This window comes from Lagenorhynchus albirostris, chromosome 10 (assembly GCF_949774975.1).
Source record: "Lagenorhynchus albirostris chromosome 10, mLagAlb1.1, whole genome shotgun sequence".
NCBI lineage: Eukaryota > Metazoa > Chordata > Mammalia > Artiodactyla > Delphinidae > Lagenorhynchus > Lagenorhynchus albirostris.
The window spans coordinates 61,477,572-61,496,404 of NC_083104.1; the positions used below are offsets into that span (position 1 = coordinate 61,477,572).

General features: G+C 37.6%; 1 protein-coding gene across 4 annotated transcripts in view; it reads left to right on the forward strand.

Moving 5' to 3' along the window:
- The first annotated feature begins 792 nt into the window (after positions 1–792).
- Positions 793–18,833, forward strand: part of HMGCLL1 (3-hydroxy-3-methylglutaryl-CoA lyase like 1) — a 137,742-nt gene continuing 119,701 nt past the window's right edge. For 3 of the 4 annotated variants that reach the window (XM_060164112.1, XM_060164114.1, XM_060164116.1), the window contains exon 1: positions 793–927. In XM_060164112.1, coding sequence (XP_060020095.1) covers positions 820–927 — 108 coding nt within the window. In that variant the 5' untranslated portion in view covers positions 793–819. Of the gene's footprint in view, positions 928–9,652; positions 9,940–18,833 lie in introns of those variants that run through there. The other variant, XM_060164113.1, reaches the window with a different exon arrangement.

Sequence of the window (18,833 nt, forward strand, 5' to 3'; positions counted from 1 at the left end):
TGTTGATACAGTTGGTGAAATTTGCATGGGGTATGTAGATTGGATGGTAGTGCTGTGTCAAGGTTGATTTTCTGATTTGAAGGGTTGTTTGGGTGGGCCTTAAGCCAATATGACTGATGTCTTTATTTTTAAATTTTTATTTTATATTGGAGTATAGTTTATTAGCAATGTTGTGTTAGTTTCAGGTGTATAGAAAAGTGATTCAGTTGTACGAATACATGCATCTATTCTTTTTCAAGTTCTTTTCCCATTTAGGTTATTGCAGAATATTGAGCAGAGTTCCCTGCGCTATACGGTAGGTCCTTGTTGGTTATCTTTTAAATCTGTGTGTGTATGTCAAGTTTATTGTCATGAAGATAAACTCAAGTGAGTTCAAGGCCGGATGCATCTACAGTGGACGCCAAAGGCTGGGAATGAGCAAACTGCCAGACAAGAAAACGCAGACCCTCTTCCTTTGATGGAGACCTAACCCTTTCTTCCCTGTGGATTCTGAACCAGGTGAGAAGCCGGTGAGTGGGGCGTGTGCAGATGCGATCAGCCCTACTTGCTGGGTGCAGAGCAGCAGGCGCGCCATGCTGGGAATATCTCCTCCGCGCTTCGGCTCCGGGTGGCCCGCGTGCGCGCAGGTGTCTCCCGCGCGCCCTGCTCTGGGCGCTCTCGGCTTGGCGCCGCTGCAGTACACAGAGCGGGGCCGGGCTCAGCGCGCGCGGGAGGCGGAAGGCGCGCTCGGGGGCCGGCGCGGGACCGCAGCGCGCGCCCGGCCCGCATCTCTCTCCTCCCCGCTCTCTCCCATCGCCTACAGCCGCCCCGGACCTGGCCATGGGGAACGTGCCATCCGCGGTGAAGCACTGCCTCAGCTACCAACAACTTCTCCGGGAGCATCTCTGGATCGGGGATTCAGTGGCAGGGGCGTTCGAGCCCGCGCAGGTACCACCTCGTGGCCCAGGGGGTCCCCACCCTCTTCCGTCATCCCCCAGGCCTCCTCTCCCCTTCTTGTGTCGTCTCTCACCCTGGGCCCTTCCTGCGACAGTTCTGTAATGTCAAACCTCGCCCCTTAAAAGGTTTCCCATCATCTCTCTGGGGTGAATTGCAGACCCACCCCTGCAGCTCAGACCCACTAAAATCCCTATCTTGGCCACGTGCAGGTCGCCTAAAGGAAACTGTTCCTTCTCTGTGTTTCCCTTGGAAGGGATGAGTCATAATACACAGCACTCCTCCGAGGATAGCGCCCTTCTTTTCAGTTTTCTCCTGATTATTGTGTGACAAAGACGACGAATTTGTCAGAATATGAGGCGGAAAAAGGAACAAAGCCAACACAGAAGGTTGGGAAAACACGGTGGGATGAAATCATCCGTCATATCATTAATTATCCCTAATGTATTTATGCTTCAACACACTTGAGCAAGCTGGGGGAAAATGGTAAATAACAGCGATTTCAGTCCAAAATGTATTCCCATGTTGATTCCTGAAAGCCTATTTTAAGACAATTATTAGGCAAGTGAGTAGTATCCACATACTTGCGATTTAATGCACTCTCAACCGGAAATGGCAAGTAAATGAAGAAAATCTATATAAAGAAATAGACTTTTCCCTTAAAAGAGCTTAAAATTTAAAGTTTCACAAAGGAATAACAGTGATAATTGTTAAGTGAATGTGAAAACGTGGGAAAAGGGAGGAAGACTCAGGGTTTAGCTATTATTGTTTTGAATTTTGGTGGATACAAAAATGTTTATTCCTGATTCATCTATGTACAAAATAATAATTTGTATTAAGTATAATATTTTAGTGGGTAAGCATAATTTAAATTTGTGTTTTTAAATCAACTATTCTAATATTAGGCATCCATTTTTCTATAGTTTTATAGTTAGTGTATTTTCAGTTCAATGTATCAATATGTGGCATTGTAATTTTAGTTCTACAGATTGGAGTTCAGCGTTTGTGGATTCTCTAAAAGATACTTTGCTCCTCATTACTTAAAGATGGCCCTGGTCATCTGACTCAAAGACTGTTGCTGACGATCAAGAAAGGGAAAATAATTCTTTATTTTCCTGTATGTTCTCTTGTCTTCTATTTAATTTTCCTGCCTTCTCATTTGATCTTTGTATTATAAAGATAATATAACCTTATATTCACTCTGTTACAGAATCAGGAATCCTTACCTTCCAGTCCCGAAGTCTGAGACTTTATATGACTTTTGTTGCTGGGTTAATATTATTTTTCTCTCCCGCAACCCCCATATTCTAATTTTGTGGGCTTTGGGGAACATGACAGAGGCTAGACTGCTAGATGAGGATGTCTACTTTGCCTTGCAGGGATGTGGAAACAGGGTAATTGAAAATGACTAGGATAAAAAAAGAAAGAAAATGACTAGGATGACTGATCTAGGAATGCGGGGAATAGGGTTTTTGGACATTCATCAGCCTAATAAAGACTTTTTGTTCCTTTTTGGAGAAATAGCAATACCTTCTCCAAATATTGCTGTTTTAACCCTGGACTGCTTTAGTGAGAAACTCCTATTTATTCCTCAGACACAGCTTAAATATCACTTCTTTTGACCAACCCTTTTCTCCTTCCAGAGTTGCTAGCCTTTTTCTGTGCTCTCATGGCATTTTATGCATAGTTCTGTTTTAGTTCCAGTGTTGTGAAATGGTAATGTTTTAGGTCATGTCCTATTGAATACACAGCAGCAGTGACACTGCACTCTGAAATTTACCTTCTTCTTTGGCTTGTGTTTAACAACATTGTTGCTGCTTTAAGCCCTACCTCTCTGGTTCCTCAGGCTAGAACTAGACTGGCTCAGGGGTAAATCTTCAGATTCCTCATGACTTTTTATGCACACTCACAGTTCCTGTTACTATTAGTATACTCATGTCTTCCAGATTCATATTACAATCTCTCTCTTAAGCTCCAGTCCTGATGTTCACCTGCTCACCTGACATCATCACTTGGGTATCTCAAAAGTAATTCAAACCCAACATTTGCAAAATCGGAATCACGTTCTTCTTCCCCTTCCAACCCCAGACATTCTCTAGAATTTCCTATTGCAGGGTATGCCATTGCAATTCATTCAGCCCTGGAAGCACAAACCAAGAGCTCCTTTCCTTCTTTCCCCCATAACCAAAGTATCACTAAGTCCTGCAATTCTACCTCGAATTTCTCACAGATCCATCTGTTTTCCCAACTCTACTGCTGCTATCAATTTTAAAGTGGCATTCTCTCTCCAACGAACTACTAGACTCTTGCGATCCTTCAACCCATTGTTTCTACAGCTAGTTGGGAGAAGTTCTCTGTTTTACACAGAATCATGCTATTCTCCCGTTTCACAACCTTCTGTGAATTCTCATTGCTTTTAGGAATGAATAGCAAGCAAAATCTTTAATGTGTTCTTGGAAGCCTCAGGTGTTCTCTTCATTGCATCTCTCTGCAGCATCCTCTTAAGCTATGTTCTCTTATCCTTGCCACTGTGTCCTTCTTTTGAGTTTTCCAATCATCTTTCCTCTGGAAACATGATCTTTACCTGTTTTACTCTCTGCTAGGAAGATTCTTTTCAAATAACTAACCTTGAGCTCTCAACTCAAATGTTGCTTCCTCATGAAATCTTTCCCAGACTCTCAAGGCAAGCATTTCTTGTTATCTTACTTTGCACTGTTCATTACAAATAATATGAATTTTACATTTATTGTTGTGATCATTTTATGTTTAATTCCCTACCAGACTCTAAGTATCATAAAAGTAAGGAAAAATTCCACCACAAAATCCTCAGCAATGAACAAAATGTCTGACTAGTTTTTAATGGCCAATGAATACTTGTTGAATGAACAAATGAATGGATGTTTTTCCTTCTAGGGCATAAGCATCTCAGATTTATGGGGAACGTGAAATCCTTCATAGCACTTTTCAGGGTCCAAAACAATGATTAGCACATTGTAATAAAATGCTAACTATTTGTTATGTGAATGCCAAAGTGATGAGAAGACAGGTGTCAATAAAGTTTGGTCTTCGTGCTGTTAGATGGGTATTATTACTGTTTGTGTTTTACCTTTTTTTATTGAACTATAGTTGATTTATAATGGTGTGTTAGTTTCCAGTGTACAGCAAAGCAAGTCAGTTACACATACACATATGTATATATTCTTTTTCAGATTCTTTTCCAATTTAGGTTATTAAAAGATATTGAATATAGTTCCCTGTGCTATACAATAAAACCTTGTTGTTTATCTATTTTATATATAGTAGATTGTATTTGCTAATCCCAAGCTCCTAATTTATCTCTCACCCTAATTTCCCCTTTGGTAACTGTAAGATTATTTTCTATGCCTATGAGTCTATTTCTGTTTTGTAAATAAGTTCATTTGTATCATTTTTTTTTTTAGATTCCACATATAAGTGATAGCATGTGATATTTGTCTTTTTCTGACTTACTTCACTTAGTATGATAATCTCCAGTTCCATGCATGTTGCTGCAAATGGCATTATTTCATTCTTTTTAATGGTGGAGTAATATTCCATTGTATATATGTACCACATCTTCTTTATCCATTCATCTGTAGATGGACGTTTGGGTTGTGTGTTATCTTTTTATAGAATCTAGTCATACTTTGATAGGGAAAGAGTTGAAAATGGATTCTGGAAGCTGTTAAAAGATGCACAGAGCTTAACTATTTCTCCACTGTTAAATCTGGCAGAGGGAATCATGGGCAGGACCCCTAAGTTTTGAAATAATTTGGCTGCAGTTGGGACAGACAGAGTGCTCTATTTTGAAAGAATACTGTGCTAGTCAATAGAAAGATTCAAAACCTAGCCCTTTTTCTGCTACCAATATATTATTAAGATAAAATTAAATATTGTGTGTGTGTAAGTACAAATATACACATTTGAAGTTTAGCAATTTATTACCAAACATAAAATGGGTCAATGTGAATTAAAGGCTTGCACTACCACAGCTCCACTAATTAAATTCTTTAGTTCTCTTCCTCTCTTTTTTTTTTGTAACTAATGGCATTGGTTTTTCAGATTTCCTTAATAGACCAGGAGGTTAAAATTGATCCTTCTATGGTTCAAGGTATCTCTTAGGGCCTGTTTTATTTTCTATATTTGTCTCTGTTAAAATGGATATGATGAAGCTGGCTTAACTCGTGGTTTAAAGTTTGGGTTAAAATTAGGTTCCCTGTAAAGTAGTCCTTCTTTGATTTCCAAGTGCTGCTTAAGCAGTAGCTAAATATCTTCATGTATTAATACCCCATTACAGCAATAAAATTCCTAAGGACCTAAATTCTATCATAAACAACACTTAAAATATATTAGTTTTTTAAAGACAAAATTGTAGATTTTGTGAGATTAAATTTATAGTTAGTTTACATTATATCCTGATCCTTTAAGTTACATTTGCTGTCAGCAAATATTATGATTCCAAGTATTTAGTGTTAAACCGTCACTTGAATTTAATTGGAATGTACAATATTTTTGCTTAAATTTAATTAAAAGATTAAAGTAACTATATGCTTTTCAGTTTACAACTCTGAAGCTGTTAGTACATTTACAAAATACCTTAGAGTGAGTGGGGAGGAATTTTCAGAAAGGAACAAACCTACCATTACACTGTTTGTTTTCTGTTTGTCTCAGGTGTTCTTTTGTCCTTTACTGCCCTGTTTCTCTTTTTTATGACTTCTTTTGAAATTATGTAAATTTTAAAATTCATTTTTCCCTTGGGTTGGCTTGTTAGTTATGTACTGTTTTTATGGTACTGGTAGTTGCTACCTATAAGATGTCAACGTACAACCTTGACTTATTAAAATATTATATAAATTAGTTTTATTGCAACTTATTAAAAATATGATAATTTAACTCCCTTTACTGCCTTCGCTTTCTATATTGTTGTTGTATATATTAATTTTCTATATGGTATATTTGTAATATGTATTTATAGTCAATATACATTTATATCTATGCATATATTTCCTCTTTCCTTTGCTCTTTATTGCTTTCTTCATCTCCATTCTTTCATCTGAAATTATTTCCCTTCAACTAGAAATATTTGCTTTAATACTTTCTTTAGTAAAAATCTGGTGGTGATAATTTCTTTCAGTTTTTCTTTGCTTGAATTACATTTATGTATATACGTGTGCAATGTGCATAAATATAATGAATATTGAGTATAAATATATGTTCCATATAAAGAATTAGAATACATGACATGACAGCAGTACGAAATGCAGATTTCTCAACAGATAAAATGGAAACCAGAGACAAACCAGAGGGAAATCAGCTGTTAGTTTTACTTTTATTTAGTTCTTTGATGATAATATATCTTTCATTCTCTTCTTGTTATCTTTGGTTTCCAACAGTATGACTATGATGAGTCTACAGGTAGTTTCTTTATATCTGATAATGATTCATAGCACTTCTTGGATCTTGATGCTTGTTGGCTTCCATATGTTTTGGAAATTTTTCAATCAATTCTCTTCAACTATTGCTTCTGTCTCTTTTTTAACCACCCCCCAACTTGGACCTATAGCTTGAAGAATCTTGGAATGTTCCTTGTGACCCATTTATTTCATATACTCATTTTTTGTATTTTTTTTATCTTTTGTTTCTCACCATGTTCAGTCTGAATATTTTTTCTCACCTATTCCATTTCACTAATACCCTCTTTAGCTTTGTCTAATTTGCTGCTGATTTAATGTGAGTTCTTAATTTTAGTTATATTTTTGAATTAATGGACTTCTATATGGTTTTTAAAACCAATTTTTAGCTCTCTGCCACAATTCTCCATCTTATCAAGAATTCTTGAATACTTATCAGTTATTTTAAGTTCCATGTCTGGTAACTCCAATATTCAGATCTCCAGTGGGTCTCTTTCATGTATCCTTCCTCTTGCAATGCCTACTAATTTTTCAGTTTAGGTTAGACACCTGTTATGAAAATGTTATAGACATAATTTGAGGCTCTGAGTCATACTGTCCTCCAGAAATGATTACCTTCCCCCCACTCCCTTTTGCCCACCCTCTACACCCTGTCTCTGGCAACCACCAATCTGTTCTCGGTATCTAATTTTGTTTTTTTTAAGATGTCACATATAAGTACTTGTCTCTTTCTGTGTGACTTATTTTGCTTAGCATAATACCCTCAGGGTCCATCAGGTAGCAAATGGCATGATTTCCTTCTTTTTATGACTGAATAATATGCCTTTGTGTAGATATATACACCATATTTTCTTTATCCATTCATCTGTCAATGGGTACTTGGGTTGTTTTCACGTCTTGGCTATTGCAAAGAGTGCTGCAATGAACATGGGGGTGCAGATATCTGTTCAAGACAATGATTTCCTTTCCTTAGGATAAATAGCTAGAAGCAGAATTGCTGAATTATATGATAGTTTTATTTTTAATTTTTTGAGGACCCTTCATGCTGTTTTCCATAGTGGCTGCACCAATTTACATTCCCCATTGCACAGGGGTTCCCTTTTCTCCACATCCTCACCAACACTTATTTCTTGTCATTTTGGTAATAGCCATCCCGATGGGTGTGAGGTGCAGGAAGGATTGATTATCTTTTGCTTCTAACAGGCAATAAGTGCAAGGGTAGCTTACCTTAAGCCAATCAGATGTTTAGCTGATTCAAGGCTGGACCTACTTCATTTGTGAGGGCTTGTCTTTTCTATTCACGCTTACTTTTATTTTGTTGCTCTCCAGGGGTTCTAACTAAAAGCCTAGAGTGTTTACCAGAATGTCTTCTCCTTGTTGAACCTGAGCTCAAAAATATTTCCTCCCCAACTTCTAAGACCCCTGGAAGCTCTGATGCTCTTCTCAGTTTCTCACCTGATTGCATAGAATTGGCGAATGCCTCAAGAGGAAAGTTCATGCTGAATTTTGGTATCACCCCTCTGTGTTTTTCTTCTGCGAGTATCTTGGCCACTGAAGTACACCCTCCCTTGGAGACTCCAAAGGCTATCAAAGAAGTGTTTTTCACTAATATTTTCACCAGATTTTCTGGTTCTCTGTGAGAAGTTTGTTTTGAACAAGCTAGTTAAAAAATTACTAATATAACAGGGGAAATATTAAAAAAAAACACCTATTTTGCAATATAATTGGAATTGAAAAATATATTCATTTACCATATTACAAAGCTTTTGAAGTGGTTACATTCCAGGTAATATGCAAACTGTTGACAGTAACAATTTGTGTATTTATTTTTCAAGCTTTATTGAGATATAATTGACATATAACATTGTGTAAGTTTAAGGTATATAAATTTGATACATTCATATATTGCAAAATGATTGTCACCATAGCATTGGCTAGCATCTGCATCACATCACATAATTACCATTTCTTTTTTGTGCTGAGACCATTTAAGATTTACTCTCTTAGCAGCTTTCAAGGATATAATATATTATTAACTGTAGTGTTAATCACTATGCTGTGCCTTAGATTCCTAGAACTTATTCATCTTATAGCTTGAACTTTGTATAGAGTAACAATTTAAAGTCCAAAAATTGAATTAAAAGATTGGCTGCTTCATGAAAAATAATATTTTACAGAAACACTGACATAATGATTTTCACTATAAGTAAAAATTGTGAAAGATATTTTTTAAAGATAAAAATTAATGTGCTGCCTAAATTAAGTATCTTGCTTTGGGGAAACAGTATGCTATTTACTCCCTCCTTATGTGTGACATAGGTCAATAAAATTTGTTAAATAAATGAACGAATCAATGAGTGATTAAATTTACAGTATTTTATCTCTATTGATATGAGATTATTTTGGATCTTTCCATTTAATGGCCCTGAAGTGGGTAAAAATATTTTCTTCTTCTTATTAACCTTTTCTTTACAATGCTATCTTTTGCTTTGTCTTGATTCATTCCTGGTTCATATTCAATATGCATTGGGCACTGCCTAACTGCTTTACATGCCATAACTCAATCCCCATAACAATCTATTTTATAGGTTTAGTAACTGGGATACAGAAACATTAAATAATTTGTTCATGGTCAGTAGTTGATGATCTAGGAATTGAATTCCGTCAGCTGAGGTTCCAGAGCTCCCAGTTTTCCACTATACCAGTGCTTCCTGACCTTTCTGGTGATAGGAGTCAATGGAGGTGTTTATTAAATGTGCTAGAAATTCAGTACATTGGAGCCCAGTGTTGGAGCCCAGCTCTCACTGTTTTTGCTTCACCTACCTTTTGGGAAATGCTGGACTGAGTGATGCTGCTGCCCCTTCATCTCTGTATCTTCTGTCAAAGGGTCAGCTGTAGGCTCATGTTTCCTCTAATCTGTCTTCTGAGAGCTCCTGGCTCCAACCCATGAAGGGCTCCTATGAGTTTTGACTTCCCTTCTCTCCTCTTTGAAGGTGAGACTAGAGTTCTGCCTGGAATAGAATTGCATTGGATGCATAAGGAAAAACAACTTGGTTTCCAATAAATTTCCTGTTCCCTCCCATCTCCAATACTTTCTGTCCTTGGATTTCTGTTAGCTCCTCTCTTCCTTGCTTTCTCTCCTTCCAGCTGGCTTTCACATCCTTTTCTCCCCCTGCCCTGTGTTCTTGTTTTTTTCATTAGCTCTGAGCTCCTCCAAGTTTTCTGGCTTCCTTTCTGCTTATTCATTCTGGGCTGTAACTTTCCCTGACCCTTTCTTCTTCATTTTCCTCTTCCAAGTTTAGCTTTTATTTTTGTTTCTTTTGATTTTCCCTCATCAACCAAGGGGCTAGACTGTGCAGACCCATAACTTGATGGGTCACTTTTATGGAGCAGATGGTATTTAAAAGAGATCGTACAAACTCATATATGTGGGGAATATCATTTTAGCAGAAATTCTGATTTGAAAGTGTTGTCCAGACTGCTTGAAGACCTCACAGTAAAAGCAACACAAGAAAACAAGTTTCCTGGTCTCATGATTGTTAGTTTAAGTAGGAGATGCAAATTTGCTGCTACACAGGTGAGCCATATTTAACCTCTGGAAATGTTTTGTTTGATCAAGACTACACTTAAAAGATAAGTACATATGAATGCCTTAAACAGGATTTGTACTCTTTGCTCATATACTTAGCTACCTCGGGCACCCAGGTTATCTTCCTGTGCATGTGGATATTTGATTCTGTGGTCCTTACCGGACAATTACATGGGGATGCTTTAATGAGACCATCCAGGACATTTCTAAACATTGGCATATTTTCCAACAGTGTAGAGTGTAATCGTAATCATTCAGCAGGCAGGAAGTAGTCTTTAAATTACCAGGAGTTTGCCATTTTTCCCTTTGGGACCATCTTCCTTTTCATAGTGATCAGAATTCATTCCTAAATGAAGGCTCAGGTGTTTGGGGATTTCTTCTCCTGGATCTAACCATATGTATGAGCCAATGTTTATGTTCTTTTCTCATAGAAACTAAATATTGATCACCAGATATTATTTCTAAACACATTCATTCTGAAATTAGACTGATTTTTACTTGAATTTTACTGGAGGATAATTTAAAAAGTTATTCAGGTTCCTAGAGGCATATTTTGGACTTTTTTTTTCATGTAATTTATGTAAAAGCCAAGATTAGCAAGAATGGAAAAGCTCTCTGAAAAATATAAAATTTAAGTGAAAGCTGTTGTTTCTAGGTAGTGATGAAGGGGCTGGAGCTGTGAGTTGCAATCATGCTCTAGAAAGGGGGAGCTGACACTTCTCCACCTGCTCCAGGGAGGGGAAGATCTATACCCTGACCCTGATGCTTGCCGGGTGGTGAGGATGCTGTGGGGCAGGAGGGCCAAGTGTCACATGGGAGGTAGAACCACTGGAGATTCTGTCCCAAGGGTGCAGCCCAGGCCACATTTTCATTCTTCACTGCTGTGTTCCTCTGAAAGCTAATTTCTTGGCTTTGCTTTTTATTTGGACCAATTCCCCTCACCCCCACTCGCCACAATCCTTTCTTGCAATTTATTTAAACACAAACCTGTACATTTATTCTAATTCAGGGCCGGGGGAGTTAGTGATGATGATTGTAGTCTATGTGGTAAATATATATATGTATGATTATAACATATCAATCTGTATCTGTATCTGTGTTTATCAATCTGTAGCTGCATCAACTACATATCTGTCATCCATATATCATCTATCTCTATCATCCATCCATCAATCAATCTATATATCTATCATCAATCTATTATCTATCATCTGTCTATCTATCATAAAAAATAATTTAAAGGTCCCTAATGTTAAAAATTGCCTTAACAATATCTATCACCTATCTGTCATCTATCTATCTTTCTTTCTTTCACCCATCTGTCATCTACCTATTTATCTATCTATCATCTTTCATGCATCGTCCATCCATCCATCCACCAATAAATCAATCTATCTATCATCCATCTATCATCTCTCTGTCATCCATCAAGCAATCAATCAATCTACGTATCTATCTAAGTATGTATCTATTTTTCATATATCTAATCTTTTACAAAAAATAATAATTTAAAGATCCTTAATTTTAAAAATTTCCTTATTATTACTTTCATACTTGATTTGAAGATGGATACTCGCCTTTTACTTGTGGTGAAACTTTTTCTTATAAGTATTTCTTTGTGTTCTTCACTGCTGCCCCTGCCAACCCCAGTTCTTGAATACTGCTCGGTGGACCCATGTTTGTTTTCTGCATTGAAGCCCAGTTCCTTCCCAAAGATGGTTGAGTAGGTGGAAACATCTCTTTAGTAAATATGTAATATTTGCAGTGCTAGACTGAGGCCTTCTCAAGGAGCGAAACTATGTTTTATTTACCTTTTCTGTTATCCAGAAGACTTAAGTACTTAGATCGTGGTAAATGTTTGCAGAATAAATTAGTTTGGATATAGTAAAAACTCATTCATAGAGTAAACTTCAGCTGGTTTAAGCCACATTCATTGACTTTCTAAATGGCAAAAATATGTATTTAATTATATCAAAGCTATTATTTTTGTAAACAAGAATTAGTAGCTTTCACTCTTATTTATTATTTTTTGTATTGGAATAGAATGTCTTTTTTTTAAATTCATGTGTTCATTTTGGAAACTTGAAAGTCTATTATTTTCTTTCATGGCTATCGGCTATCATTGTAAAGGTCAAAAAAAAGTAGAATCTAGTTTTTTTGTTGTTTTAACATCTTTATTGGGGTATAATTGCTTTACAATGGTGTGCTAGTTTCTGCTTTATAACAAAGTGAATCAGTTATACGTATACATATATTCCCATATCTCTTCCCTCTTGCGTCTCCCTCCCTCCGACCCTCCCTATCCCACCCCTCCAGGTGGTCTCAAAGCACCGAGCTGATCTCCCTGTGCTATGTGGCTGCTTCCCACTAGCTATCTACCTTACGTTTGGTAGTGTATATATGTCCATGTCTCTCTCTCACTTTGTCACAGCTCACCCTTCCCCCTCCCCATATCCTCAAGTCCATTCTCTAGTAGGTCTGTGTCTTTATTCCGGTCTTACCCCTAGGTACTTCATGACATTTTTTTTTCATAAATTCCATATATATGTGTTAGCATACGATATTTGTCTTTCTCTTTCTGACTTACTTCACTCTGTATGACAGACTTTAGGTCTATCCACCTCATTACAAATAGCTCAATTTCCTTTCTTTTTATGGCTGAGTAATATTCCATTGTATATATGTGCCACATCTTCTTTATCCATTCATCTGATGATGGACACTTAGGTTGCTTCCATCACCTGGCTATTGTACATAGAGCTGCAATGAACATTTTGGTACATGGCTCTTTTTGAATTATGGTTTTCTCAGGGTATATGCCCAGTAGTAGGATTGCTGGGTCATATGGTAGTTCTATCTGTAGTTTTTCTAAGGAACCTCCATACTGCTCTCCATAGTGGCTGTACCAATTCACATTCCCACCAGCAGTGCAAGAGTGTTCCCTTTTCTCCACACCCTCTCCAGCATTTATTGTTTCTAGATATTTTGATGATGGCCATTCTGACCGGTGTGAAATGATATCTCATTGTAGTTTTGATTTGCATTTCTCTAATGATTCATGATGTTGAGCATTCTTTCATGTGTTTGTTGGCAGTCTGTATATTTTCTTTGCAGAAATGTCTATTTAGGTCTTCTGCCCATTTTTGGATTGGGTTTTTTGTTTTTTTGTTATTGAGCTGCATGAGCTGCTTGTAAATTTTGGGGATTAATTCTTTGTCAGTTGCTTCATTTGCAAATATTTTCTCCCATTCTGAGGGTTGTCTTTTGGTCTTGTTTATGATTCCCTTTGCTGTGCAAAAGCTTTGAAGTTTCATTTGGTCCCATTTGTTTATTTTTGTTTTTATTTCCATTCCTCTAGGAGGTGGGTCAAAAAGGATCTTGCTGTGATTTATGTCATAGAGTGTTCTGCCTATGTTTTCCTCTAAGAGTTTGATAGTTTCTGGCCTTACATTTACGTCTTTAATCCGTTTTGAGTTTATTTTTGTGTATGCTGTTAGCAAGTGATCTAATCTCATACTTTCACATGTACCTGTCCAGTTTTCCCAGCACCACTTACTGAAGAGGCTGTCCTTTCTCCACTGTACATTCCTGCATACTTTATCAAAGATAAGGTGACCATATGTGTGTGGGTTTATCTCTGGGCTTTCCATCCTGTTCCATTGATCTATCTTTCTGTTTTTGTGCCAGTACCATACAGTCTTGATTACTGTAGCTTTGTAGTACAGTCTGAAGTCAGGAAGCCTGATTCCTCCAGCTCCATTTTTTGTTCTAAAGATTGCTTTGGCTATTCAGGGTCTTCTGTGTTTCCAGAAAAATTTTGGAATTTTTTGTTCTAGTTCTGTGAAAAATGCCAGTGGTAGTTTGATAGGGATTGCATTGAATCTGTAGATTGCTTTGGGTAGTAGAGTCATTTTCACAATGTTGATTCTTCCTATCCAAGAACATGGTATATCTTTCCATCTATTTTTATCATCTTTAATTTCTTTCATCAGTGTCTTATAATTTTTTGCTTACAGGTCTTTTGTCTCCTTAGGTAGGTTTATTCCTAGATATTTTATTCTTTTTGTTGCAATGGTAAATGGGAGTGTTTTCTTGATTTCACTTTCAGATTTTTCATCATTAGTGTATAGGAATGCCAGAGATTTCTGTGCATGAATTTTGTATCCTGCTACTTTACCAAATTCATTGATTAGCTCTAGTAGTTTTTTGGTAGCATTTTTAGGGTTCTCTATGTATAGGATCATGTCATCTGCAAACAGTGACAGCTTTACTTCTTCTTTTCTGATTTGGATTCCTTTTATTTCCTTTTCTTCTCTGATTGCTGTGGCTAAAACTTCCAAAACTATGTTGAATAATAGTGGTGAGAGTGGGCAACCTTGTCGTATTCCTGATCTTCGTGGAAATGGTTTCAGTTTTTCACCATTGAGGATGATGTTGGCTGTGGTTTGTCATATATGGCCTTTATTATGTTGAGGAAAGTTCCCTCTATGCCTACTTTCTGCAAGGTTTTTACCATAAATGCGTGTTGAATTTTGTCAAAAGCTTTCTCTGCATCTACTGAGATGACCATATGGTTTTTCTCCTTCAGTTTGTTAATATGGTTTATCACATTGATTGATTTGTGTATATTGAAGAATCCTTGAATTCCTGGAATAAACCCCACTTGATCATGGAGTATGATCCTATTAATGTGCTGTTGGATTCTGTTTGCTAGTATTTTGTTGAGGATTTTTGCATCTATGTTCATCAGTGATATTGGCCTGTAGTTTTCTTTCTTTGTGACATCCTTGTCTGGTTTTGGTATCAAGGTGATGGTGGCCTCATAGAATAAATTTGGGAGTGTTCCTCCCTCTGCTATATTTTGGAAGAGTTTGAGAAGGCTAGGTGTTCGCTATTCTGTAAATGTTTGATAGAATTCACCTGTGAAGCCATCTGGTCCTGGGCTTTTGTTTGTTGGAAGATTTTTAATCACAGTTTCAATTTCAGTGCTTGTGATTGGTCTGTTCATATTTTCTATTTCTTCCTGATTCAGTCTTGGCACGTTGTGCATTTCTAAGAATTTGTCCATTTCTTCCAGGTTGTTCATTTTATTTGCATAGAGTTGCTTGTAGTAATCTCTCATGATCTTTTGTATTTCTGCAGTGTCAGTTTTTACTTCTCCTTTTTCATTTCTAATTCTATTGATTTGAGTCTTCTCCCTTTTTTTCTTGATGAGTCTGGCTAGTGGTTTATCAATTTTTTTTGTCTTCTCAAAGAACCAGGTTTTAGTTTTATTGATCTTTGCTATCGTTTCCTTCATTTCTTTTTCATGTATTTCTGATCTGATTTTTAAGATTTCTTTCCTTCTGCTAACTTTGGTGTTTTTTTGTTCTTCTTTCTCTAATTGCTTTAGATGTAAGGTTAGGTTGTTTATTCGAGATGTTTCCTGTTTCTTAAGGTGAGCTTGTATTGCTATAAACTTCCCTCTTAGAGCTGCTTTTGCTGCATCCCATAGGTTTTGGTCATCATGTCTCCATTGTCATTTGTTTCTAGAGTTTTTTTATTTCCTCTTTGATTTTTTCAGTGATCACTTCGTTAGTAAGTAGTGTATTGTTTAACCTCCATGTGTTTGTATTTTTTACAGATCTTTTCCTGTCATTGATATCTAGTCTTATAGCATTGTGGTCGGAAAAGATACTTGATACAACTTAAATTTTCTTAAATTTACCAAGGCTTGATTTTTGACCCAAGATATGATCTATCCTGGAGAATGTTCCATAAGCACTTGAGAAAAATGTGTATTCTGTTGTTTCTGGTTGGAGTGTCCTATAAATATCAATTAAGTTCGTCTTGTTTAATGTATCATTTAAAGCTTGTGTTTCCTTATTTATTTTCATTTTGGATGATCTGTCCATTGGTGAAAGTGAGGTGTTACAGTCCCCTACTATGAGTGTGTTACTGTCAATTTCCCCTTTTATGGCTGTTAGTATTTGCCTTATGTATTGAGGTGCTCCTATGTTGGGTGCATAAATATTTAAAATTGTTATATCTTCTTCTTGGATTGATCCCTTGATCATTATGTAGTGTCCTTCTTTGTCTCTTCTAATAGCCTTTATTTTAAAGTCTATTTTGTCTGATATGAGAATTGCTACTCCAGCTTTCTTTTTGTTTCCATTTGCATGGAATACTTTTTCCATCCCCTTACTTTCAGTCTGTATGTGTCTCTAGGTCTGAAGTGGGACTCTTTTAGACAGCATATATATGGGTCTTGTTTTTGTATCCATTTAGCCAATCTGTGTCTTTTGGTGGGAGCATTTAGTCCATTTACACTTAAGGTAATTATCGATATGTATGTTCCTATTCCCATTTTCTGAATTGTTTTGGATTCGTTATTGTAGGTCTTTTCCTTCTCTTGTGTTTCTTGCCTAGAGAAGTTCCTTTAGCATTTGTTGTAAAGCTGGTTTGGTGCTGCTGAACTCTCTCAGCTTTTGCGTGTCTGTAAAGGTTTTAATTTCTCCATCAAACCTGAATGAGATCCTTGCTAGGTAGAGTAATCTTGGTTGCAGTTTTCTCTCCTTCATCACTTTAAATATGTCCTCCACTCCCTTCTGGCTTGCAGAGTTTCTGCTGAAAGATCAGCTGTTAACCTTATGGGAATTCCCTTGTGTGTTATTTGTTGTTTTTCTCTTGCTGCTTTTAATATGCTTTCTTTGTATTTAATTTTTGACAGTTTGATTAATATGTGTCTTGTCGTATTTCTCCTTGGTTTTATCCTGTATGGAACTCTCTGTGCTTCCTGGACTTGGTTAACTATTTCCTTTCCCATATTAGGGAAGTTTTCAACTATAATCTCTTCAAATATTTTCTCAATCCCTTTCTTTTTCTCTTCTTCTTCTGGAACCCCTATAATTCAAATGTTGGTGCATTTAATGTTGTCCCAGAGGTCTCCGAGACTGTCCTCAGTTCTTTTCATTCTTTTTTCTTTATTCTTCTCTGCAGTAGTTATTTCCACTATTTTATCTTCCAGGTCACTTATCCATTTTTCTGCCTCGGTTATTCTGCTGTTGATCCCATCTAGAGTATTTTTAATTTCATTTATTGAGTTGTTCATCATTGTTTGTTTCATCTTTAGTTCTTCTAGTTCCTTGTTAAATGTTTCTTGCATTTTGTCTAAAGATGATTTTGGATCATCTTTACTATCATTATTCTGAATTCTTTTTCAGTTAGACCGCCTATTTCCTCTTCATTTATTAGGTCTGGTGGGTTTTTATCTTGCTCCTTCATCTGCGGTGTGTTTTTCTGTCTTCTCATTTTGCTTATCTTACTGTGTTTGGGGTCTCCTTTTTGCAGGCTGCAGGTTCATAGTTCCCATTGTTTTTGGTGTCTCCCCAGTGGCTAAGGTTGGTTCAGTGGGTTGTGTAGGCTTCCTGGTGGAGGGGACTAGTGCCTGTGTTCTGGTGGATGAGGCTGTATCTTGCTTTCTGGTGGGCAGGTCCACGTCTGGTGGTGTGTTTTGGGGTGTCTGTGGAATTATTATGATCTTAGGCAGCCTCTGTGCTAATGGGTGGCGTTGTGTTCCTGTTTTGCTAGTTGTTTCACATAGGGTGTCCAGCACTGTAGCTTGCTCGTCATTGAGTGAAGCTGGGTGCTGGCATTGAGATGGAGATCTCTGGGAGATTTTCGCCATTTGATATTATGTGGAGGTGGGAGGTCTCTTGTTGACCAGTGTCCTGATGTTGGCTCTCCCACCTCAGAGGCACAGTACACACTCCTGGCTGCAGCACCAAGAGCCTTTCATCCACACGGCACAGAATAAAAGGGTGAAAAAGTAGAGAGAATGAATTAGTAGCAGTAGGAAGAAAGAAAGGAAGGAAGGAAGGAAGGAAGGAAGGAAGGAAGGAAGGAAGGAAGGAAGGAAGGAAGGAAGAGAGAAGGAAAGAAGGAAAGAAGGAAAGGAGGGAGGGAGGGAGGAAGGAAGGAAGGAAGGAAAAAAGAAAGAAAGAAGATAAAGTAAAATAAAACAAAGTTATTAAAATAAAAAATAATTATTACAAAAAAAATTTAAACAAAACAAAACAAAACAAAAACGGACGGATAGAAACCCAGGACAAATGGTGGAAGCAAAGCTATACTGACAAAATCTCACACAGAAGCTTACACATACACACTCACAAAAAGAGGAAAAGGGGAAAAAATAATAAATCTTGTTCTCAAAGTCCACCTCCTCAATTTGGGATGACTCGTTGTCTATTCATGTATTCCACAGATGCAGGGTACATCAAGTTGATTGTGGAGCTTTAATCCGCTGCTTCCGAGGCTGCTGGGAGAGATTTCCCTTTCTCTTCTTTGATCTCACAGCTCCCAGGGGCTCAGCTTTGGATTTGGCCCCGCCTCTGCGTGTAGGTTGCCGGAGGGCGTCTGTTTTTCGCTCAGACAGGACGGGGTTAAAAGAGCCGCTGATGCGGGGGCTCTGGCTCACTCAGGCGGTGGGGGGAGCGAGGGACATGGATTGCGGCGGCAGAGGCCGGCGTTGCACACAGTATTTCTTACTGCAATGTCTCTTTAGTTATTTTGGTTTCTGAAGCTGATTTTTTAGTACATTCCTCAAGGAGGGCTTCCGGAACACTCTACTGAAATACTGAGTCAGGATCTGCTTCATTCAGTGGTAGGCCACAAGAGTCTCTTCAGAGGCTTCTTCCCAATTTCTCTGGCCACGTGTTGGTCAGGAACCAGGGGTAAGCCAGGAGCTTCTTGTAGTGCAACCCCGTCTCCCTCCAGAATCAAATCGAGTCCATCAACTCGTAGCCCCAAATGGAAGTTGATCGGTTCCTGGCCTTAACCGCCAAGCGCTGGGGTAGCTGGTGCCGCTTCAGAGAACTCTGAAGGGAAGGTCCTCAGGACAA